The sequence below is a fragment of the Apteryx rowi genome, unplaced genomic scaffold, assembly GCF_003343035.1.
Source record: "Apteryx rowi isolate R43461 unplaced genomic scaffold, aptRow1 scaffold_700, whole genome shotgun sequence".
Lineage (NCBI taxonomy): Eukaryota > Metazoa > Chordata > Aves > Apterygiformes > Apterygidae > Apteryx > Apteryx rowi.
In genome coordinates this window covers 181,076-206,679 of record NW_020450984.1, presented here as the reverse complement: position 1 = coordinate 206,679, position 25,604 = coordinate 181,076, and the positions used below count along the sequence as shown (strand labels likewise).

Below are 25,604 nucleotides of genomic sequence, written 5' to 3'. Positions count from 1 at the left end.
TTTGGTKCCTGCACCCAGGTTTCAATAAAAAGGGCTATCTTTCACCTCTGAGACCTACGCTATGGTCACTGTGATTACAGCATCCAGCACTCACAATCTTTTTAGTAACTCCCCTCACAGCAAGGGAGGGCAGGTCTGTTATCTGCAGGAGCACATGAGAGGAGTTGGAGCTTGGAGATCCTACAGGTGCAGTGACACTGAGGATATTCTCACTCACCCAGTCCTCAGTGAAAGCTCATGGTGTCACTTTTCAGCCTGAGCAGAGTCACAGGCTCATAAACATCCCTCAGCTGTTATTTGCTGCTCCTGGCAGTGTGTTTTTCTCACAGCAATGGGCTACAGGACTCACATACAAATTGTGCACGCATTCCCTGTTCCTGGGTCTCCAGCACTCCTATACTCATCCCTCCGCCCTCTAATCCCTGGAAGCAGCACAGGGGTTTGTTCAATGTTTGACTTTTCATTCTCTTGACAATGAATGTCTGGGGGGACAAACACCACCATCTTCATCCCATCACCATGGCTGGAGACCCTGGCTTTCCCATTGCCTCTGTTTATACTGGCAGCCAGACTGACCTTGATCAAGGAACTATGAGGGGCTTTCAGGAAGCAAAACCTGTGCTGAAGTTTGGAATTTGTTGCTGTGCAGGATCAAGTCTCCATTCCCCTTCCCTGAAATTCTCCCCACGCATTCAATAGTGTCCTGGCTTGATCAGGAACCAGGCCCCAGGGGAGAGCTCAGAGGAGTATACTGGTAAGGCAGAGAGAAGGCTGGTAACTTCTCACTGAAAGGAGCAATTCAGGCAGTGGACCCCTAAAAAACTGTAGTGTTCATTGCCACAGGATGTCCTCAGGGCCAAAAGTATAAATGGATCCAGAAAAAGACCTCAGGACAAATTTATTCAGGGGTGGTTATTAAATTCCATGTTCTTGATGCAATTGCTAGACAAGATACTTTGTATAAGTGCAGGTACACACTAAGTGGGACTTGCAAGCACATCTAGAGAGATAGGGCTACATTCTCATCAGCTCTGCAGGTGTAGAAATCTATCTGGTCATGTTTTCCGCTTGCTACCCACACGTATCACTGACATACTACTGGATACCTTTCCCAGTGAAGGAAAGGATCCAAAATTGACTCTGTCTTTCCACGAGTGCTGATGAAACTTTTTAACATGTGTTGTTTATGTTGGATTTCATAACCCAAATAATTCCATGTCATAAAGTTTCTTGGTTGTAAGTATATCTGGTTTAATGCCTGCTCTGTACAGCTTGCTTTTACATTCAAAATGCCAGACACCTCTGTACAGCTACCATTTGTAAGAAAACAGAGGGGTATAGGAACTGCAGGGCTGCCTGAAACTATGACAAAATTGAATCAAGAGTTTCATCCAGCAGTGCGGCAACTTTAGGCCTTGCTGTGTTTCTGCAGTGTATCCACACAAACCTATTCAAATATAAATGCAGACTCTAAGCTGCTAGCGCAATCTGTGCAGGCCAGTCACAAAGATCCTCTTACTTCACTAAAATGCTGTTTTACTTGGGGGAGGGCTTTGATTCTAGCAGAAACACTCCGCTTTGAGCAAACAAGAGAATTTGATATCAAGACGGTTTTATGGAGATCTTTGATTAAAAGTCCTTTAGAAATTTTAGGAACCATGGATCAAAAACATCCTTTTAGCTCTAAGTTCATTACACAGTTTAACAAAGAAACCCCTATTTTCATTCTTTCCTCAGACTACTGTTAGAGAGCTGGGGGAAAAATTTAAATAGTCATCCCAACTTTACAAATAAAAGAACATTTTGAATATATCTTGACAATAATTTTAATCCACCTTGCATTCTAATTCAATAATGATAAATACGAGACACACCACAAACCTTTGTTGCCAGAAAATCTCAGCTGTTTCTTTAGTAAAAACATTAACATTTAATATGACTGATCTTTCTCTCTGTGGCTTTCACAGCTCTATGCTACTGCCTTTTCCTTTTCCAGTGTGACTTTTTTATTATTATTATATAGCTATGTATGAAAATATTTTCAATCTGATAAGCTCATTTAGCTGTATAATCATTCTCCAGTCCCTTGGAATGAGATGGTTTTGCTCATTTCTCCAGCCAAATTAATCCTTTGCAGCAGTTACAAGCTACATGACAGCAGCTGGGTTTTAGACACATTTGCCTAGAGATCCTTGATGTCTTTCTCAAGTGCACACTCTGCACCCAGAGAAACCCCCTTTGGGGCCCAGGCCCTGAGTATGGGGATATTGCTCCTAAACTGGGGCTTGAATGGAGAAGGGGGGAAGGGAACCTCCCTCTCAACAAGGAGTTTGATTGTGCTGCCAGGAAGGATTTTCATCAGTCTTTACACGGAGAGCTAATGGGTTTCTTCAGCTAAGTTGTAAATAATCAAGAAGCAACATGGTTTATTGAATAAGACACTTGTCTAAGGCTACAGAGGCTCCTCAAGAGCTGAAAACCCACCAGCTCGGAGGTCCTAGACACATCAAGACTCTGGTTGTGCTGGAATTGGGTGTGAGCTAAGACTTCTTTCTATCTTGAGGCATAGGATGGAGGCAAAAACTCTTGGCTGCATTGGAGAGCTGGGAGTCTGTGCACAACCTGAGTGCAGAACTAGCAAGGACTTACATAGCAGAGCAGGGAACAGCGCAGCCTTCATAGTCTGGTCTTTGCCAGTGGTATCCGTTGACAGAGCATAGTCCATCAGCTTCTTTCTAGGAGGGCAGGCAAGAAAACCTGCCCTTCTCCTCTCCTTTGGCCTGTCCTGGGTTGCCAACCTTGCAACAGGCTTTTGCAGGTCTGCAAGCAGTCACATCACAGGGACTCTCACCTGCCATGCCACACGCTAAGGGAAGGGGATCACCAGGAGGCTGCAGCATACTGGCCTGCTAGAGGGTATCTCTGAGTGCAGGTCCCTAGATGGCACAGCAGTGATGTGCCAGCCCTCAGAGCAGTGTCTGCAGCCACCAGCCCTGCTGCAGAGATCCCCATTGGTGAGCTCTGGTGCATGTCTGCACTGTCACAGCTGTCCTGCTCTGGTCCCATCAGCCTCAGGGTTTCTATCCTGCAGTGACCTTGGTCCTGCCCCCTTCTCCCAAAGAGCTGCCAGGTGGCTCCTTTTGGCAGAAAAGGAAGTCATGAACCAAGGTGACAATAGCACTGAGAAGGGAAGAGAACAAGTGGCTCTCATGTGTCAGTGCTGACCTCCATCCTAGGGCAGCTGTCCTTGGGCACATGTGGAAACCTGCCTTGGGAGCAGCCTCACGAGTCCTGCTTGGACATAATCATACAAGTGCCACCAGGTGCATGCCATGCCCAGCACCTATCACTGACAGATGGAGAGCTGAAATTCATTTTGGGATAGAAGCGTTGCACAGAGAGATTGCTTGTAATTCTCCAGTCCACACCACAACGCCTAGCAGCATTCGTCCTGTGTTTCAGGATGCCACCTTGCTCCCGTGTGGCACACTTTCAAGTGCAAGATCAGAGCAGGATCTGGAGATCAGCACTGCTGCTGCCCCTTTACAGAAGGRCAAAGCAAACAGAGCCAGAAGAGCCTCCTGAGGCTCACTGGTAAACCACCAGGGGAACTGGGAGCCAAAAGCAAGTTTCCTTAGGTCCCAGCTGACACACCACCGTGTTACAGCACCTGCAGCAATCAGCCTAGATCAGGCTGAGAATCAAGAAAGAGGAACCAAATACTTGGCCACTTTTCCACTCTGTTTTATAAACTTCAGAAGTTTTTAAAGTCAGAAGGAACAATTCCTGTCAACTTGACCTTCTGTAATAAGGAGGTCTGGGAATTTCCTCCAGCAGAACTTGCTCTTGGAGTACAGCTTGCTGCTTAACTGAAAGGCCTTTTAGCAAGATGGCCACAGCCAGCCTTAATTTGAAACCCTCACACAATAGAGAATCCACAACATCTTTTAACATTTTGTTCCAGTGGTTAATTACTCTTCCTGTAAAGCATGAATAGTTTAAATTGTAGATATATTTCTTCCTACAAATGCAAAACAATAGCTTGATAGCTGGAGTTCATCTGACCTAAAACCTAGCTGTCTATGTTTGGCCAGATGATTCTTACCCCTCCGATGACTCCAAAAAACAAAGTATTAACTGCAAGATGATTCATTTCCTTTGAAATTTAGGTATGGGGAAGAAAAAAAAAAAGGAAAACTCTTTTAGTATATATGGGCCTGTCAGATGAATTACTTGCCCAGAAGTTCTCTGCAGGCAGCTAAACTGAAAATGAACAGAACCACAACTTGCAGCTGTTTAAAAGTGCCAGCTGCCAGGGAAAATGCCACCTGCGGTTAACCCTGTCTTTCCCTCTCCATGCTTTAACAACACCTCTAGATCTCCGCAAACCTGGCATACCAAAACACCCTGTGCACTGCTCTCCTTACAGGGTTAGCAAAGAGCTGCCCTGGTTATGCCTCATATGGGGCAGATGCCTCATGAAGGCAAGACCGAAATTTCTCTAGCTCTCCGTCTGCTATCCTCAGTCTGAGCCTTCCCTTGCCCACAGGCAATGAATCCACTCAGCAGCTCCCAGTGCTWCTCCAGACTCCAGAAAAGTAGAGGCCCTACACAATGGGGATGTGGCTGAAATAAAAGAAACAGATTTGACTTAAAACTGGCTACAGTATTTTATTGCAGTTTTAGTAAGGATAACATAGAACACTGAAGCAAAATTAAGGCAAGGGTATGGAAAAGCAAATTACGATGTCCCAGGCGGAAGCAGAAGGAATGGGAGGAAGTAGGGAGTACAAAGAGTCTAAACTCATAAGGTCAGTAGCAAGAATTTTAATACATTGATCACTTCAGTGAAAGATACTGTGTGATTAAAGAGTAGAAAAGAAACTAGCAATCTTCAAGAAAAATGAGAAGTGTTCTCTGCAGCTTTGTCAGTTGATCCCAATAATATACAAGACTTCTAAACAGATTTAAGGATAAACATTCAAGACTTAGAAATGGGATAAACCAGCATCTTTACCAAAGACAGAACATGCAAAACAAACTTGGCAGCTTTCTTGCTAATTCACTTGATTTCTAGCTCATGAATTGCAGGAAATTGCATTTATCCAGGCTTCACTGAAGTGTTCAGTATGACACCATGTGGGAAGTTATGAGTTATTTTGAAGGCAGTACAATTAATACAGGAAAAGCAAAGCAGGACAGAAATCAGTCAAAGAGCAACAGCAATTGTATTTACGGGGGATGCAGGCTGGAAGTTATTTTAGTAGTTCTTTGAGTGCTGGCTTTGGGACTATGCTTCTGTTCACTATCCCACGCAAGAAARCAAAAGAAAGTAGCGGAATATGCAGGGTGATGTGATGCTGGAAGATGCCTTGAAGGCCCAGTAGGATTGCACAATCCTAGAACCACACTGTTTGAAGGAAGACTACAATAATAAGGTAGGTTGAATGGCAGAAAGAATAAGGGACAAATGCTGACCTGTTGTTTCTTTTGTCTTAAGAACAAGGTGTCTGACTACAGGACACCCCTCCTGATAGCCTATACCTTGGCCTTTGTACAGCCACCCCATCTCCTCCCATTTGCCCCACTAGCCCAACCTGAAAGGGAAAGAAATGAAACAAATTGAGCATGTAAGGGTTAATTCTCCTCTACTCTTATGGGCTCAAGAGAGAGAAAGGACAGAAGGAAACTATTGCTATAGATGACTTCCTTTCCATGGCAAAGTTTACTGACAACTTCCTAAAAATAGAACTGACACAGGCATTTTAAAGTGAGGGTATTGACATTTTATTTTTTAAAAAGGCAAAAAATACTACATCATTTTAGTGACTGGAAATGTGTACAAAGTTACGCATTTGAAGGAATTTGTGCATTAAAGAAACAGGCTTTGAAAGAGTTTCTCTAAGGCAGTGCCATGAGACCCACAGATTCTTTCAAAACCAATACTGCTCATTTCAAATATGCTGTAATAACATGGCACTAGGAGATCCAGGGATCCTCTGATATCACAACACTGTACAGGAGCCAGGAGCCTGAACACCCAGCACCTCCAAAGAAATTCTGTGGTGAAAGGGCTGTGAGTATCAAGGCTACCCCAGTAACTCTGCAAGGTAGAAACCAGGATGCTCTGAGAGCACAATGCCATAACCTACAGCTATCCCAGGAAAATCCAACAGCATCTCAAAGCTGTCAGAGAATAGGCAGTTCCCACAAATCTTTAAACTAACTCATCCCAACCCTGATATTTAGTAACAGCTTTAAGGAGTACATTTGTATATCTTTATAAAAAACAAACAAAAACAAAACAGAAAAACACACTGTTGTAAAATTTACACGGACACATTTTAGTGACAGTGTTTTCAGTGGGACTTGGCTATTAGCCGATTGCAGTTTATATACAAAGCTGATTGATTAGAAAGGCTGCTACAGGGAGCCAAACTTTCTTACCAGGTTAGCCCGTGGCTAAATCAAGGATTTCTTTGTGTTATCTTCTGTGATGTGGCAATATTAAAAATCGTGATTAAAACATCAGGGTGCAGTGGTTTGTAAACATTTTGTCTTAATATTAAGTTAAAATCCAGTGCATTCTCACTCTGCTCTGACATTATGGATCAACTGACTGATATGGTCTTCTGGGAGTTCCTGGGAGGCAAGAAAAGTCTGGCCAATTAAAATCTTTTAGACAAGTTCACCCCTGGTGTCAAGTCATTGACTTTAGAGCTACACCAAACATGAATTTGATCCATCATGGAAACACAGGCTGATTTTTTTTTTTCCCAGGATGTAGGAGTTTCTATTCCATAGTAGCAAGGCAATTTACATTTTGCACCATTCCCACTCTGCAGATGAGAACACAGACTTGGAGGGAAGCGATTTGCCGAGCTAACACACCAGGCCAGCAACATAGCCCAGGAGAGCTGCAGATGCTGGATGCCCAGCCTGCATTGGAGGCACTGGACAGCAATGCTCACCTCTCTTCTGACTCTTACAGTCCTCAATCCCCTTCTACTAGGGAAAGATTACATGATATCTTTGCATTTGGGGAACAGCTCACAGGAAAAATGTCTAAAGCAAATACATCAGGGATGCACAAAGAAACTAGGCTAGGATATTTCAAGATGGGGGGAGGGGGAAAAACAAACAAACAAAAAAACAAAAAAAACTTCCTGTTGTTCTTGAAGCTCTGACTCCTTTCTCCTCTTTGCTGACTGCAGTCCTGAGTAATGTGTGTCTGCCAGGCCTGTGTGGCAGCTTTCTCAGACCCTTTCCTTGTGCTTCACATTAGCCAGCTTGACTGTTTCCTGCTCAGAGGCAGGTGGAGAAGGTTCATCATGACATCCAATCATCAGTTGATAGACCACCACTCCTGCAATGGCGCCAAGGAAAGGAGCAACAATTGGGACCCACCACCACTGCCTACCAGTCCTGGAAAACAAAAGCAAATGCATGAGAWAAGAACTGCAGCTTAAGCATTAAGATACTCATGTTTGGAGCTGGAACAAAATAAGATCTGGTCATCTCCAAACATCACCATTGACTTGCAAAAGACAGCAGCCCCTGAGTGTCCACAGCAATACTGAGGACAGATGTTGCCCTCTTTGCAAGTTCAAGTGACAAGCAATTCAAAACAGCTGCTTCTGGGACTTCCAAATTGTCTCTTAATCAAGATGGAAGAAAAGTCCTGTTGCAGTACTTAAGTTAGACACCTTCACTTCCCTTCTGCTGTCTGTGGCAGAGCATCCCTTGACAGCAGGCAGCCTGTACTGCTCATGGCTCTTGATTATCTACAACAGGAACAAAATCCAAGTCTGACTAAGGCCCTGCTTTCACTATGACTCAAAAATGATTATAGGTGATTTCAAAGAGCTCATATTGAAGGTGAACCTTAACTTCTCATGGATCCTCCTAGGTATCTTCCTTGATAGCAAAGCTGGAAACTGCCCTGCTTCTATAATTTCTTAAGAAATCAGAGCAATCAGTGTCTTAAAGATTTTTATACATTCCAAAGATACCTCATGGGTGCTAAGACTATCATACCAGAGATACCATCTACATGTGCTTGTTATTTCATCACCACCACCCCCTTTGGCCACAAGATTTATTGTCAAACACTTACCAGAACACTTCAGTGCCCCATCCAGCGATGGCTGTGAAGAGACGAGGCCCAAAGTCCCTGGCAGGGTTGACAGCATAGCCAGAGTTGAAGCCCATGGAGGTTCCAATAACAAGGACAACAAAACCAACTGTGAAAGCTTCCAGCCCTATGGGAACGGGATTGTTGTAGGGATCCACAATAGCCAAGACACAAACAATCAGGGAGGCAGTGCCAATGAACTGGAAAGAAGGGGGAAGAGAAAAACAATTTAATCCAGATTAATCTTTTAACCAAGTTATTTAGCACCCCTGAAGTCCTTTGTGTTTAGAACTCATCCTCTGGAGTGAAAGAAGAGCACTAAGTCATCCCATGGCATTATCAGATCCCAATAGACTGAGCACCCACTGGGGAACAGGGGAGTGGAACATGCTTCTCCTGGCAGCCAACAGGCTGAATCAAGCTCTCACCTTCCCCCACAAATAGAGGGGCTATGAATAGGCATTTGAACAGTCAAAGCTGCTGAAGACATCTTCTCAAATCTACTTCCAGCCTGCTACAGCTAGGCAGCTGCTCTTGGCTTTGGAGTTGGTGACAATTTCAGAGGGGAGATTGCCTCCTCCAACAGCAGCCACCCTCTTGACCTTTGGCCTGTGCAGCTGAAGTGGAACAGCGGGAGTGAGGAAGAGTCATCCTTTCTCACACTGGCTTCTCAGAGGCTGAGACCTCAGGCTTATCCCTTGTGAAGTCAAACACTTTCTGCTTTGCCAGGAGACCAAAGGTGACTAAAGACCCATAATGTCTTGTGCTCCTCTTCCTTATGAGGGGAAACCTTCCTTGTGGGCAGGGGGAAAAAAGGACTCAGAAGATCACAAACCACTGGGAGAAAACCCTAGAGCAGCAGCTCAAGCTCATTCATGCAAGAGCCATGGGAACTGTCCCCAGAAGCCCCAGAAACAAAGCCCAGACTGTCAGACTTGGCTAGTCTAGGTGTCCAAGGTTGAGCCAGCCCTGTTGTGCAGGCATCCTTGCACCATTTGCAATGTCACTTCCTCAGCACTTGGATCTTAGATGGGGCTTGCTCAGAGGTGCTATTTCAGAAGGGCAGTAAAAATACAGGGTTGTCCACTAGTGTGAGAAGGCACTTTTCACAAGAGCAAAGTGGTGTCTTTTCACTGGTGTCCTTGCCGGGTGTAATCTATTGTACCAATGTTTACTCCATTTAACACCAGTTCTCTTGCTCTAAGGGTCCTTTCTGGACTCTGCTCTCCCTGCTGGGTAGCAAGGGACTCACATCAACTCTAAAAATCTTTTTAGATGTCTTCTCTTGAAAGTGCAATTACTTCTTGGCCCTAACCAAAACAGAGGCCCAAAACCACCCTGAAAGGTTCCTCTTCAGTTGCTGGCATTCCCCCGGCACCTTCTTACCTGGTCAAAGAATCCATTCACAACGTTCAAATGCTCAGACGGGTAGGTGGCAAAGATACCAGCAGTGCCATTCTGTCCTGTTACATACAGCTGGTTTTTGCCAAAAGCCCAGATAGCATCTAGAGGTGGGGAGGGAGGTGGAGAGAGAAGAGAGAAAGGTCACTCATTTGTCATCATACAGAGAGGCACTTGCTTGGAAGATGACTAAGACATAGGCCCCATAGAGCTATGAATATTGGGACAGAACCCCCTGAGCATCCTGTTGCTACATGTTGCAAAGCCAGTTGCTGTAGAGCAAATACTCACTTGGAAAACTCAGCATGGGGTCCACCATAACACTTTGGCAGGCAGGCTCAGATTCAGATGGTCAAAGGTCCTGATCCTGCTGTTTCTTATTGGCCAGGCACCAGCAAAGAGCTAGAATCCACCCAAAAGGAAACACTAATCTGAGTCTTAAGTCCCACCAAGGTGGGAGTGCCAGTGGAGCTGCAGGAGTCAGACACCTAGGTATTGTTATGGCTCTGGTCTGCAACACTGATTAGATCTAAAACCCATTAAGTGATGAACATTGGTAAGCGCTGATTGCTTTTACCTGCTTACATTTCATGGTTACATAAGAACAGCTTTGTCTGCTTATTAGCAGTATTAGACCTTTTTCTGAACATCAGAAAGTGTTTAGTTGTCGCCACTGAATATCGTCCTGTGATTAGGAGCACCATGTGGAAAGAACAGATGTATGAGTAACTGGATTTCTAGGATCTCTTCCAAGATGTAACCAATACCCTGATAAGAGCAGGTAAAACTGTCCTACTGTCTGGAAGCTAATGCAAGATAGATGCACAAGAGGTCCAGTGTGAAATCTGTTTATTTTTTACCATGAAGGATAAATTGACTCTAGAACCATGCACAAGTATAAGATCTCCATCACTAGAAGTGTTTCATCAGCATTTCTGGAAGGTCTGTTCTCATCCAGACAGTAGCTACTAAAGGGACAATTCAGTGGTTGATCTTACAGTCATCATTATTTAAAGGATGAAGACTCACACACATTGACTATGCTGCTTGGCCTTCAGATTGATTTGAGGTGGCTTGAACCCATCACCACGATGATAACAAGAAAGCCTTGCCCGCTCTCCTGCTCTGCAAGGAAGTGCTTCTCTGATCTAGGAACCAGCCTAAGTCATTTATGAAGAACACCCCTTGTGCCCCACACACGCCAAGTTTCTGTACTTACCATAGTACAGCCCAAAGACAATGCCAGCTCCTAGGAAAGCCCCCAGTGTCTGGGCCAGGGCATAAATTGGTAGCTTGATCCAGGGCTCTCGGGCCAAGAAGCACATGGCAAAAGTGACAGCTGGGTTCAAGTGTCCACCTGCAGAAAGACTTGAGGTTAGTGCATTTTTACAGGCAGAACATGGGTCTCAGATGAGCCAAGGAACACTGGTTTCCATACCAGTGTTTCATAGAAAAAGCACAACCATCTGGGCCTATTAACAATTCTCACAGTTTAAATCCAGTCCAGGCAGATCTGTAACATACCTGACACCTGTCCTGAGATCAAAATGCCGAGTGTCACCGCGAAGCCGAAGGCCAAGTTAACAGTCAGGAAGACTCCATGAGACCCTCTGCTGAGCACAGTCTGTGCAACAGAGCCGCAGCCAAACAGCTGGGAGAAAAGAAGAATGGATTAAAGTTGCTCTTCACATTTCCTGTCAGGGCCAGTTACTGACCAATGCCCACGACTGCTCTGCTTACATTTGCATGCACCACCCCAGTCCCTTGGCAGAGATGCCACAGTCAGCACCAGATCACAAGCTTTGTTTTGCAACTTATGCTAGAGGCCTTTTCCATCACTCTTGCTAGAAGCCACATCTTCTGTACTTTGGGGGAAAAATACTATAGAAATTGTGAAATTCTGCAGTGTTACTAGCTATTGCAGAAATTACTAGCTAGTAATTTCTTCTCATTTTCAAAATCCTCTGGGGATCTACCATTCTTATCCTTCCCTTCTCCAGATAGTTCCTGCTCTCTGCAGGGAGACCCCTTCTGTTCCCTCCTCAAGTTTCCTCAGTGGGTAGTGTATGTCCTGACCACCAGCTGAAAAATGGCTCTTCTTGGCTCTGCCTTCACCTTCTCCACACCATCCCTCTCCTCTGAGCTCTCAGATCTTTCCTAGCCCACCCATGACTCAAGACCTTCACATCTTCAGCCTTTAGCCAAAGCACCTAGCATTATCTCTAGGGATATCAGGGAAGGAGAGAGGATACTAGGGCAACTTTAGCTCCTGGCTTGCTCTCATTCTTYAGGAGGAACCAAAATGAGGGCCAAGACTGAAAGCAAGATCAGCCCACAGCTCACAGCCATTTCCATCTACAGGAGGCTGAAAGGACTTTGATTAATTTTTTGGTGGCTAAGGGTAGGTGAGAAGAATCCTAACTCAGCCAGACTGTTCCCTGGACCTAGCTATTTACAGTGCAACTGTTCAGATGAGGGATCTGGGTAAGTTAGTTTTAAAAAAGCAATAACACTGGCAGGAGACAACTTTGCTAATGCCTGGAAATAAAGATATGGCTGAAGGCAGCCATATTTAGCCTGGCATTCATGGAGACTACTCTCAGGCAGCCCAGGTTGTCAGAGTGAGGGACTGGGGCTGCTTCCTTGAGCTGAGGTAGCAACAGTAGTCTCAGCCCCAAAGTTCRCCACCTGCCATGGGCACTCTGACCACAGTCCCTAGCACCCCAAACCAGCTGTATCCCTCCTATGGCAAAACCAGGTAGGAATGGGGCAGGACAACACAGCTGGCCTGTCTCCTCAGTACCAACATGGCACAGGTGCCATCAAAAAAAAAGTCACAACAGAAGCCCTTATTCCACCCACACCTATGGAGGTGGCTCCTTTGGACAAACTCACTGGATAAAACACCAGGCTGACCAACAAAACAACACTGATATTGCTGTCCAAAAGCCAGATCTGCAGGTCACCAGTCGGGAGCACAAACGCTTCATGTTACATTTACTGTATGACTGGCAATTCATTGCTTTCATCCAGGCTCCCCAAACACTCCCATCAACACAGCCAGAGGCTTGGCCTTCTGTCCAAGAGCAGGGGTACATCAAACACTGAGATGAAAATTGTTTGTTGGGTGATAAGGGGTGTGTCCTAGTAGCTAAGGGCAGATAAATATCCAGGCTCAAAGACGTTTGCTCCAGACACTCCTTCCCCAACCACATCCAAAAGCTGCCAGTCATCCTTCCTATGCTCACCTTAACAACCCAGCCCAGTCCATCCCTGGCAGCTCWGTGCTCCTCTCTTCCAGCTGGATGCCCTCCCACTAGCCAGTCTCTATTATCCACTGTGTAATTCAAGGAGGCCTGATCCTGATCTCCTGTATGCTTGTATTTTCCACTGACTCTACCTGAATAGATTCTCAGTTTACACCAGGGATTATTTCATCATCAGGTATTAAGAGCATCCTTGAACCAGAACAGGGACTCAGAGATTACAGCTTGGTCCTGGCCTGCTCCCAGAGGTCAGAGATGCTCAGAGCTTGCCTTATTACTGCTGACAATGTGCCCACAGCTACCCATCCATCTAGACTTCCTGCTTCTGTAATCTCCATCATCCCAGRATTACCCGATTGCCACAGAGGTGGCATCCACTCCTAGTGGATAAATTGCCAAATGGGCACCAGGGAGGTGGGGTTGGCTCTCTTCACCCCTCCTGCCAATACTGGACATGCCCATTCAGCCACGCACAATTCAGATCAGGGACARAGTCAAAACACAGCCAGTTCATCCCCTCCCATCCCCTTGACAACTGATGAATTACTAATAAAGCAAACACTGCACTTGRCCTGCTGGGAAAGGAGTGGCCAGGTAGGCTGCAGGCTGACTCATGAAATGGACACTCTGTACACAGGTACCTCTTGACAAGAGGCCAGGTCCACAACACAGGGCCTCATTTGGATTAAAAAACAAAGGAACCTGTAGAACTTGCTAGTCAATAAGAGGGGGCATCCAACACTGCTCTCTACTGGGTGCAGTCAAAACAGCCCCTCCAATGTCTGCACCCTGAGCCACCAGATTAGGAAACCTAACCCTGAGCTACCCAACTGAGAAACCACAGCAGAGAAGACTCCCATGCAAAGGTAGAAAAGATGAGCCTTGTCTATTTTGCAGCAGAGAGCCATAATTCCGAGCTCTGCCCAAACCAAGGGAAGCATAACTCCTATTGAGGAAGTAAATACTGGATAATGCCCAGGGTGACATCTGTTCCTTTCCTGATCCCAGATGAGTCCCAAAATGCTTTGGACAGAGGTTTGGACAGCATATTTGGCTGTGGTGTTCCCATCTGTGGTCATACAGCCTGTTGGCATGACCAGGGAGGGGATGGGCACACAAAAGGCTGCACTGGACATTTGAGTTTGGCAGGGCTGGCTCCAGGTTCTTCCTGTTGAAGTAGGTATTTGTGTTATTCACTCTAAAAGAACTGGCAGTTCTGCAAGTGAATGGTGGTTGACTCACTAGCCACGTATTTTTTGGTTGCAGAAACCACAGAGTAAAGTCTTTCCCCTTTGTTTACCCACAGAAGTCTCCCCTTAAGCTGGAGGAATTCCAGTGCTGCCATTTCCCCAGAGTTATTCCCTGTCCTCCTCTCCTCCCATCCTACACCTGGTAATAGCTCTCCAGCTTTTCCTCAGAAAAGTCTATGGGCCATGGAAAAACACCCCAGAGCTGCTCCACAGAAGCACTACAAATATTTATCAGATGAGTCCTAAGCACTGTTTGGATTAATTCAGCATAACAGTGGAAAATCTGACCCTCAGCAGATAAAGTAAGGTGATATTTAGGGAGAAGTTTSAACTTTGATATGCACGCGTGCAATTCTACCCTGTGCCAGCAGAGTCCATTAAGCATGCGCATTCTTGTACATGGCATCCATCCATGGCATTTGACCTTTAGGAATCAGTTCAAGTCATGCTCACCCAAGCTGATGTAAGTCAGCAGAGCTAAGCTGCAGCCAGCAGTATGCTTTCACAGGTCAGTCAGGTGTAGGAGTAACTTTGACATGGTGAATTGCACCAAGCAGTTGTGTTTGGAAAGAAACAGTTCTGGTGGTTGAATTTACAAACACAGCAGTTACAGCAGCTATCAACATATATATGTAAAAATGCATGTTTGCATGGAGTGGGATTCATTTTGCTTACTTTTAGACATCTGAGTTGCATGAAAAGTCCGAGCTGGTCATCCTGTATTCCTTTCGCACTCAATGGGGAGAAATAGCAACATCAGGAAGGGAAGCCATCCTCCCGGAATGTGCATCTAGGTCAAGTCAAATGGCTCAGTGAAGGGTGCCATTTCTCTCCACTGATGTAGGGAGAGCTCAGGGCAACTAATGCTGACTTACCTCTCTCAGGCTGGGCAGAATTAATCCCATAACCCTGATAAGATTTTTTTCCTTTTGCTGTAATCTTTTGAGACCACCCCCATCACCTACAGAAACAGAGTCTGGGCCATGTACCATGAGCACGTACTGTCATTGTGGTCTGCCATGATGCTCAAGGGAACAGACTTTCAGCCTAGGTCTACATCTTCCTGTGGCAGATTTAATTACGACCCACTTTTCCAAGTCCTTGCCCTGCCAGGTGCTCATGTTTTGCTGTATTAGTGGCTATTACAATTTTTAATCACAAGCCTTCCACCATTTGCTTCATTTCCCTCCTATTCCCTCTCCCAGACCATACTAGACAGAAGGCACTCGACATCCATTTTTAAAGCGTCTTTCTTTTCCAAAGCTTGCAGAAAAGAGTTTAGGAGCAGATAGCTTGAGTTCAAAGGCCAAGGAGGCTATACAAAGAATTCAGTATTTAATTTTAAACACATGTGGCTTTTAAGTCTATGTAATCAAAGTGAAAGTCCTCAATCAACATCACACCACTGAGTTCAGGAGACAGCAGTTCACACCCACGAGATAGATAACTCCACCAGCTCTTGATTTTAATGACCTACCTCCAACACATTATTTTTACATTATCAGAAAAACATCTCAACCAACAGAAACCCAGGGTAGACAGGCACATGGCAGTGTATGCAGCAGTCACATGTTATACCCTTATGGCCCACTCGACAAGTTCAAAAACAGTTTTAAAGTGCTAATAAAGTGATTACAACAGAGCATCACTCTGATGTATTAAAAGTTACTCTCATGAGAATTGAGGTGAAGGCAATGCACCCATTAACCAGGTTAATAGAAACCTACTTCCTAATTTCATTGTACTGGTTTGAGCTGATCCTGACTTACCCTGTGGACAGGGAGGGTTCTCAGTCCTCTCCCCCCATGAGCTAATTCAAGTCCTTGCATGGCAGAAAAATAGTATGGGAGAAGAGCCCCACAACCCACCCACCCACCATTTTCTGCAGGATTAGAGAGTTGAGTGGGCTCAGCGAAGGGGTGGCAAAATCCGGAGCCTGCACAAGAGGGAACAGCCAGATGCAGCAGCAGAAAAACAGAGAAAGGTAGCAAATTGATGAGCATTACTTCATACTCAGGGAAACTTAAGCTCCATGTCTCCACTGCAGGTTTGGAGATAGGTCACCTGGCTTTGTCACCCAAGGTGGACACACCCTGTCCCCTCTGCCCCCAGTAGAGAAGGTGAGGCTGGAAACAAGAAAGTTCAAGTTAGTGAAGGCTGGTAGGAGAGGACTTTGGAGGTGGGAGGAAAAAAAAGTTGAAAAAGATAATGAACAGGCCATCTGATTTTATAAAATATTTTGATAAAAGCAGCTCTGTACATGAACCCAGGAGGAAAGTAAGCCCCAGCACTCTCCTGCACAACAGCCAGGTTTACTCTTGCTTGCTTCCTCTTTTCTTTGTTGGAGATTTTTCACACCTTCAGGTGCACAAAAAAAAAAAAAGAATGCATTTGCTGTTGAACTTCAGACAGACTGATCTCTAAATCAAGATGGGAAAGTTCTGCCAGCATAACCTAGGAGGAATGTTATTACCTGAGTTACAACTTTCCTCTTCAGCCAGAAAAAAAAAAAAAAAAAAACCCCTAAGGAACCATGACTCTCCCCATAATTTTCTTCAGCTCTTCAATTCTTGTGCTGTGGCTAATTGGAGAGGTTTCAGCAGTGCATTTACAAGAGGAAGATTTCAATGGGCATCAAAAAAAAAAAAAAAAAAAAAAAGGGATTAGGCAAGGAGCCCTCTAAGTCTACCCTAATCACATCAGTGAATGGAAAAGGCTGTTCAGACCTAGCTGCTGTCAGACCAGTTAGCAGGGGAGATGCCAAAATGGCAGCCTTGGGGGCTGGGGCAGTCGAGCTATGAGGATAGTCTGAAGGAAAAAACCCTGAGCTATCGATGAAAGATTTGAAGCATCAGACACACACGCAGTGACCCTCTCTTCACACCAGAGTAAAACTTAGAACTATCCTACAGTCCCTTCAAGGAGGAAGGCTAGGAGAGATAGGACAGAGGACTATCATTTTACAGCCAGTCCAAATACCCTCCTGACTCCTTCCCTTCAGCTCAAAGCAAGAAACAGTTCACAACACTGCAAAAACCCTCTCTGACATTCAAGGACCCTGGCTAAGCCCCCCCATGGCCTCTTGCTGCCCTCCCCAAGGAGGAAGACCCATCCAGGTAGATCTGAAGATGGATCCATCCCAATTCACGTTTCTGTTCAAGCAGTTCAAGCATACATAACTTCCTCAGTCCCACAACTAGYGTGGCCAGGACAACCTCCACTAGCTGAGTTCACACAGCCAGGACAGGGAGCACTGTCATTTTTGCCCTTCCTTAAAGCGACTGTCTATTAAATGGTCAGGCTGGTAGACATTCATTTTGCAAAGCAAGAAAGATCTCACAGTGCAACTTCTCCTCCAGCACAGCTGGAGTCAGCGCATGCAGAAACAGCCTTACAGGAAAGGGAAAAGACAGATAGCCTATATGTTATGGCTCTTTCTGCATGGACAGCCTGTCTCAGAGCCAGGCAGTGCTGCAGGGCTTGAGAGATAAGAGGGTCTAAGGGAAGTTGTGCCGTGCGTCATCACATGCCACGACTACACAAAGCTGGGCAGACAAACAGCACTCAGCGTGAGAAACTTGAGCAACTATCAGCAGAGGAGTTGGGACATTAGAGAGCAAGTTCACTGTTTTAGTCTGTTCCCCCCAGTCACTGAAGTAAGACCACTTATTCTCCATTAATTCATAGAAAAAGGGGGGGAAAAAAGCTGATGTTGCTCAGGTCAGCAGGCTTAAGCTCTCAGAAAAACCTAGACTCACAGTGGGGTTTTGGTCACATCAGAGCTGGACATTGCTGGGGGAAAGCTGTATCTGCACCAAGGGCAGGTCTTGGTGCCTGAACTGTCTTGTTTGTAGGGAGGAGAAATCTCCCCTCCCCTGCACAGGGACAGCAAGGAGGGACAGTTCCTGCCAGAGTTGTGAAGCACTTCAAGCCCCTCTGGTGGAAGGGGCTAGGAAGGTTCCATGCTTCCGATCCCAGCTCCCCAGCACAGGCTCTGCGGGAGGGATCAGTGGAGCTCAACACATTTCCTATAGAAATATTTCCAGCCCCTCTTAAACCCTAGCAAAACATTAACAAAGCAAAAAGCCACATTCTCCAAGTGCGGCAAGTTGGGTTTGAGAAAAATCAACAGAAAGCAAACAGCAGTCATGAGAACTGCCGTGCTAACCTGGACGGCCATACAGCGAGCAGCAACTTTGGGCTCTGCAATGCCAGAAGTCAAATGAGGCTTCTTTCAATTTGGTCATCCCATCCTCTTTGCCACTTTGGTTTCTGTGGTCTGCAGCACACTCATAACTGAAAAGTTTCCACCTAGCCACAAAGCCAAGAAAGCCCCGACAGCAGAGGGAAGAAAAAAAAAAACCACACACACACACAATCTCTGAATCATTATGCTACCTGTTTTTCATTCTTGGTGCCTAAAGAGCAGTGAATTGCAATTAGTCTGATTTGGAAATCTGTTATAACTGCAAGTTACTTCTCTCACAAATATAACAACTGAACAGAGCCAAGCTCTGGTATTTCAGGCAAGGAGAGCAAGGCAACAGATCAAGCCTTTAAGGAAGGTGCAGAGGCCCCTGCTGAAAATCTCGTTTTAATGAGTTGCTACAGTAATAACATAAACAGCAAGTGATTTGGAAAATGCCTTCAGTGTTTGCATTGCTTAACTATTGCCAGTAAGTGGTGCTTCCAACTTCGGTATAAAGTTCAAGGCTAACGTACCATTCAGAAAGTACATTTTGAAGCGGGGGGGGGGAAGTCATCTTAATCAAAGGAAATGTAAAATCAGAGTTACTATTGCTGTAACAGTAAGGACACAAGTCGCATGAGGTGCTGTACAAATTGAAAGCAACGTGTAAGTCGAGAACACCTTGCCTTCACTCTACGCAGGGCTTGGCTGCCTTAGTTGGATTATTTTCTTCGTCTTAAAAAAAAGGCACTATTTTGTTTTAGGTTGGGTTCTGCTTCCTTTGCCATCTTCAAAAAAAGAAAAAAAAAAAAAACAAGAAAAAACAAGAAAACACCACCAGGTTATTTCTTCCAGGCAAAGATACTCTTTGGCCTTTCGGCGCTCTGAAATGGTTTTGCTGCCTGAGGAACAGAAAGAAGTTTGAGAGCTGCAGTCGTTATGCAAGCGAGGGGCGGGGAGGAAGAGACGTCTAATGGGAAGACTCTGAAGCCGTGCCAATATCCACGGTGGGACAAGTTTTACATTACACAGTGAAATTTCAAGTAAGCTGCACGCTTTAAACAAACCGTCTCTCTCCCTTCAGACTCAGGAAGTTGATTTCAGCACAAACTGCACCAAACCCTAAATCCATTCCCAGTATTATTCTGTTCTAGACCTCTTCACGTTCAGTCACTGATTCACCTCATTCCCCCATGAGGACAACTTCATGGACCCCATGGCTTCCCTCAGGTATTTTATTGTCTGAAGCCCATTGCAGATGTTTACCAGACTTATCAAATGCAGCTAAATGCATTCACAGCCAGCTCGGGAGATGTGGACTTGCGCAGGATGCAAATGGTCAATTTTCTTCCAGGTAGAATCAGGATATCTCTGTCTTGGGATTCTCTGATTCAAACTACTACCCAGCCCCTCTGACGGGGGAAAAGCCAGTTTCAAGCTCTTTTTGTTCCAAGCAGACAACATAATAAAAAGATTTAGAGGAATCCAAGCAGGACGGGGGATTTTTTTTTTTTTTTTTTTTGTAAAATAAAATTAAGATCAGAAAGTGTCACTTCATTAAAAGAAGAATAAACTCAGACCAGCTCCAAGGCAGAAATGGGTTGAAACAACACCCAGCAGAGCGATATTGCAGCTCCCTGCCCCAGAACCCACTTTCCTCTATGTATATTCCAAATTTACTCCATGCTGGTAACCAGGGGGTATTCACCATGTCTGAGACTTCCCCAGTTCTCCTTCAAGCCCACCCTACCTTCCCCTCCATGGGCACTGCATACCCACAGCCCTCTATCTGCTTCAGATGTTTGGGAGCTGCAGGAGATCCCAGGTCAATTTTGGAAGCTCGTTGAGACAGAGTTGAGAGTGTTGCTAAAACTAGCATTTTCTTTGCTTCTCCCTGTCTAAACCTTCATCCCAGCCCCCAGCTCAGGAAGTCCTGAGCAGTGAGGGGGATCTGCTCTTACACACACACACACCATTTAAAACTAGCAGGCATGGTGCTCCCACTTTCTCCTACTCTCACTTTTGCTAGTGCAGACTAACCTGGCTGGAAGGCACCTGCTACTACTCTCATTTTGGAGGGTAGCTGCAATTTTGAACCAAATCTTCCCCTGAACTCTGAGCAGCTCCTGGCTCCTCTCTCCCTGGGAGAGGCAAAGCTGTAGGGAGAAGTAATATCTATTGTACCAAATGATAAAATTGAAAGGAAGAATCACTTTTTTTTTTTGGATTGCAAGACCTTCTGAAACCTCAAATGCGCAGGGCTAAAGGCTTGCCTGGGTTCTCCAGTGCACTAGCTTGGATAGCAAGAGACATTATTCCTTCTTACAAGCCTTACCTTACTTCTATCCTGAGCCTAACTGCAACAACAACATAAGTAATTCAAAGATAGCAACTTTCTATCTGCAAATCACTTTTCCATTAGCTCCTACCCACCTTAATTCCAAATAACCCAAAAAAACCAACAGCACTCGTTTACAAATCACCAAAGCCAGGTCTCTCTGAGGATAAAACCATTGCACTGTGAGAAACTGCTTTCTTTTAGGACCAGTAGCATTTTACAGGGACTTAGGGTCCCCTGTTCTTCCACACAACACTCAATAGCCCTTCTTCCTCCAAAAAAGAAGCAGCATCTTATTTTTGAGAGCACAGATAGTGCATCTGTCCTGCATTCTCTCTAGGAGCACAGGAAGCTTCCTCAAGCTTTCCTCTGCTTTCAGCTCTTGCATTTGTCACAGCTTTCCCCAAACAATGCTGGCATCAATTACAAGGTGGTGTAAATCCACAGTCACTGAAGCCTTTAGAATTGCTCTGGATTTAAACCACTTCAGACAAACTTTCAGATAGTCACTGTGCAAACACCAACTTATTTCTGCTGCAATATCAACACACCAGACCCCACAGCCATCACTTGCAGCGTGTTGGGCAGTCTTGCATCTTCAAATGCAGATGCCCAAAGCTAGATATCCCTATCCCAGTTTTGCTACACTGATATTTGCTTCTCAAGCCCCTCCCCCCAAAGCATTCTGGTTGTTCACATCTGCCTTGGACTTCAAAGCAAGACAGAACCACTCAAAACAAATTAAGTCACTTATACAGATATCAACATAAGAGCCACGCAGCTTTATTCCCTACATCCCACCCCTTTGGAACCTGAGCACTAAAACAGGCAGAAGTGTTTTATTGCCATTCATCACTTAAAAGCACGTTAAGTGACAGCTCAGCACAGCCACATGCTTGGCAAGCACAAGCTTGGGATTGGTTGCCTGTGTGGACTGGTGCGGTGGACTGTAGCCCAGCTGATAAGACCCTGGGGAACATGCAGCAAACAGCAAAGAACCTCTCAACAGTTTGAGCCCCAGCAACTTCTTCGTAAGACTCGCATGGAAAATAGAGCAAGGTGGGGGAAAAGCCTTCACTGCCCAGGTGATAATGCTGATGGTATTTTAGTGCCAAAAAATACTCTAGGGCAGGGAGAGAAAAAAGTTTTGCATGATCTCTAGCAGCACTTGCTGTTCATACAGAAGCTGCTTTACTCCCCCTGCTTTGCAGACACACCAGAGCCCCCAAACACCTGCAAAGCCCACCCCTCATCAGCAATCCTAACACTCACCCTTTAGCAACCTCCACTAGCCCTTTCCTACAGATGGGGAGACTTCTACTCCTCTAGACTCCACGTAGCAGATTGCACTGGAGCTGGGCTCACCCCGGCGCAAACTCCAGCATCAGCTCAGCTCCTTTGCCAGGACAAGTTACCTCCATACCCAGCAGTTAGAGCACCCAAGTACCCCAGTGCAGACTTACCACCAGAATCAGCGTCCCCAGGCACTCGGCCAGCGCTTGCCGCACTAGTTTGTTTCTGATTCTCAGGTGCTCCCCAATAGTAGCGAGGATGTCCTTTTGCCTCCCCATTGCAGTAAAGGTGCCTCTCAAGCTGTGTCAAGGAAAAGAAGCAGCTGGCAAAAACTCAGCAAGAGCTCTCCCCCAGCACAGCTGCCTTTGCTTATAAATAAGTTCTGCGTTGCCTGACACACCTCCCGGGTAACCACACCCCTTCCACCCTCTCTTCAAACCCAACTTCTTATTTTTCCCTCCTTTTCAGCACAGGACAGAGTGCTGTTCTTCATTTTCTTGGTTGCTCACACAGGTGAACGAAAGATTCAGGAGGCTCAGAAGAAGGGGTTTCCTTCAGAGGAGTTAAAAAACAGGGCAAAGATGTCCATGCTTAGCTCCTGCTGTTTTCATCACTAACTGGCTAGAGCACATGGCTGAATCTGCCCCTCTCCAGCCTCACCTGAGGTCCAAAAAGTTAAATGAATAAACTAGAGTGTATCTAAACCCACTTGTGCTATCAGAGTGTGCTGCTTTCAGCTTTCTTTCCCTCCCAAGCTCACTTTAGGATGGCAAAGAGATTAGCACCCCTGTGCTGATTCAGAGGCTATAGCTGCTTTTTCAACAAAATAGTGGAGCAGGAGGGTTTGATCCCCCACACTCGTACTGTGGGCTGAGGCCAAGGCAAGTCCTGACTCCAGTAATCACCCCAGTTAAAACTGGTCTCATGAAGCAAGACCAGACCTCTCCTCAGCTCAGAGTCCTGGATCAAAATGATGGACCTAGTTTCAAACTGTGGTGTGTTGTCACCATTTCTTTCTCCCTCCCAGGGCTTTGGGAGAGCATTTGCAGCCCAGTCCCCATGAAAGCTGAGAGGAAAAGCCATGAGAGATCCCTGCCCCGGAGCTGATCCCTCCTCATGAAACCTCAACAGGGGGCTCATGCATCAGGGCATGAGCAACTTTTTGGGGCCATGCTCTGAGCAAGGCCTCTGGAGCGATCATTCCTGGGACCACCAACCTGGCCCATTTCACTGAGCCTTGCAGGAATCAAGCACTGCTCCCCTTTCATCCTCAGTAATGTCATATATTACCCATACATTACCATTTTTTAATGTCATATATATGCCCAAATTTATGAGACTGTCTGAGTGAAAGCTGTCCAGTCTGTAGCAACTAGGGTGAAAGCTAGTAACAGAGGACACATATCACTTTGGCATCTGGTTTCTATTAAGAGAGCAGTAAAAATTCCCTGGGCTCATTGAGACTTGATGCAGAACAGAAAAACTGAATTTGCAGGACTGAAAGAGACCCCTTTCCTGGATTTGTTTCCCCACCTCCTCTGCAAAGCCACAGATTCCTGGCTTTTCCTCTTCCCCTTATTTAACCATCAACCTTCCTGCCAGAAAAGCAGAGCTTTTCAGTGCAATGGTGAATAGACCTTTATTCAGTATAGAAACTGCAGCCAGACTGAGAAACAGAGTCAGGGATGTAGTTAAGAAAGGAATAATGTTTAAGGAATCAAATGCAGGGACGCATTTGAGGTCCAAATGTAATTGCAGGAACAGGAAACATTTCTCATTACTTTACGCTTAGACACAGTCTAGTATCACTGACATGGGCAGAGTCCTTCAAACTCCAGCACACATTCAACCAGCCCCATGCACACTTGCTAAGGCTGTGATTTATAAACCAGTGCTCAGGACACCCATTTTTTCTCCCTCTCCTTCTCTCTTGCCCTCAGGCTCTTGCTGCAAGTCACACGAGCCATGGAGGATCCATAACCACTCCTCTGCCTGAGACTTCCTTCTGTCTGTTTTATACTCTGCTCTGTGTTCTTCATCCTGACTTTGTCTGGAAGCCATCACAGCCAGAAATGTTGGGTTTTTTTCTTTTTGGCAGTTCCCAAGCTGAGATCTGTGGGCTATTTTGCCATTTGTTGAATTGTCACTGTGTAGGTGCTGTGTTCTGTAATTTAGATTTATTTAGATGTATTTCCTTCTCTGGTGGTGTCCTGCAGGGTGCAAGCGATAAGACCAGAGAGATCCTACCGAGGAGTAAGAGGTACAGGGAGATGTGACGTTCTCCAGGTAGGCAGACACATGTCCCCATCACTGTAGCATCTGCTCCCCATTGGCTTTGAGTAAAAGTCCAGGGGACAGAAATTTCCTCTGTGCTGTCCTAGTGAAGTGGTAATAGACCTACTGGGGAAGGGAGGGGAGATGTTTAGCCTGCCAGAGTGATGATAGAAGATGGGGTAACACAGCATCAAAGTCAGTGCTTGGGAAAGTCTAGACAGGAGCAAGTCTGGGGAATCGGGACGGGGTGGGTGCCCTGTGACTCACTGCCTGACCCTGAGCTAATCCCTCACCTCTCCACACCTCAGTTTCTCCATCAGTGAATTGGAGAGATTGACACCGGATTCCCTTCTTGGGGTGTTGTGAGGGTGAATCATCACAGCCCAAGATTCAACAATTTACAATGAGCAATAAAGGCTTAAACAATTGCTTTCACAACAGCCAGCCATGTTATTATCTAGGAAAAAGTTTGAGTAAGGGGCAGTGGTGCAATTTTGGAAGAAGAGAAAGATCTTTTCAGAAGCAATAATTAATCAAAGTGTGGGTAAGGGTTGAAAGGCCCTGATTCTGGCTCTTCTCTGTGCCAAGGCTGGAACTGTCCCACCAAACCAAACAGCTGGCATCCAGGGACACATGATCTAAGCACAAAAGAATTAAATATGTGTGCCAACAACAGTTTCTCAAAGAAGTTCATCTACCCCAGTACCTGGTGCCCAGGGTACCAATACCCATCCTTGTGGTTAGAAGAAGTCCATGGGTCAGTAGGTGTATACAAGAAAGGCTGTAGCAGTAAGACTGACACTAAGGCAGACCCCCAGAGCTGCTGTGCCTTCCTAGCACTCACTGGAGATGGCAAGATGTCCACCCCTTTAGCATTGCCTCGCATGGACATTTAAGACAGCTCTTTCACCGCACAAAGATTTGAAAGAAGGACATTTCAAAGCTTCTGTCACAAGAACTCATTCTTGTGAAGTTTCCCTTTGGAAGATACCTCTGACCATCTTCCCCTTTCCATGATCCACTTGACAGAACATTATGGTGACATGTTGGGAAGATTTCCTTTAAAAAAAAATTATAGCTTGCCTAGCAAGGCAGGGTAGGGAGTGCATGAATAGGAAGTTTAGAAGCTTTCTAAATGATTCTAGCTGGAGGGGTTGAGTGCAATGATTTCAACATCCTGCCTTGTATCTCAAGATTTGCTGAGGTAGGTGTTCATTTCATGTCTGGGTCTGCACAGCCCTCCATCCTGAGTTAGAAAATTGGGGAGCTTCTTCCAGGGAACAGTACTAGTCTACACAGCTGAGGGTCAGCTGTAGTGATTGTTGACCACATCTGTGTTTGGAGAAACTTAAGGTGAAACTGCAATCCCAATTTAGGCTCCTTAGACATCCAGGAGAGGCCTGAAAGTTGCCAAACTGGGTTTACATTTTAAATTACAATTTAATAATGGGAAAATTCC

The 25,604-nt window shown here is 45.6% G+C and overlaps 1 protein-coding gene across 1 annotated transcript; it reads right to left on the bottom strand.

Annotated features, from left to right (window-relative positions):
• Positions 1-5,763: 5,763 nt before the first annotated feature.
• AQP3 (aquaporin 3 (Gill blood group)) lies at positions 5,764-22,239 on the bottom strand. Its single transcript, XM_026087092.1, has 6 exons — positions 22,042-22,239; positions 11,060-11,186; positions 10,755-10,892; positions 9,521-9,639; positions 8,117-8,334; positions 5,764-7,425 (listed from the first exon to the last, which is right to left on the bottom strand). Exons 1-6 carry the CDS (start codon positions 22,147-22,149, stop codon positions 7,257-7,259), a joined length of 879 nt encoding a protein of 292 aa, XP_025942877.1. The 5' UTR covers positions 22,150-22,239; the 3' UTR covers positions 5,764-7,256.
• Between the last annotated feature and the right edge of the window lie 3,365 nt (positions 22,240-25,604).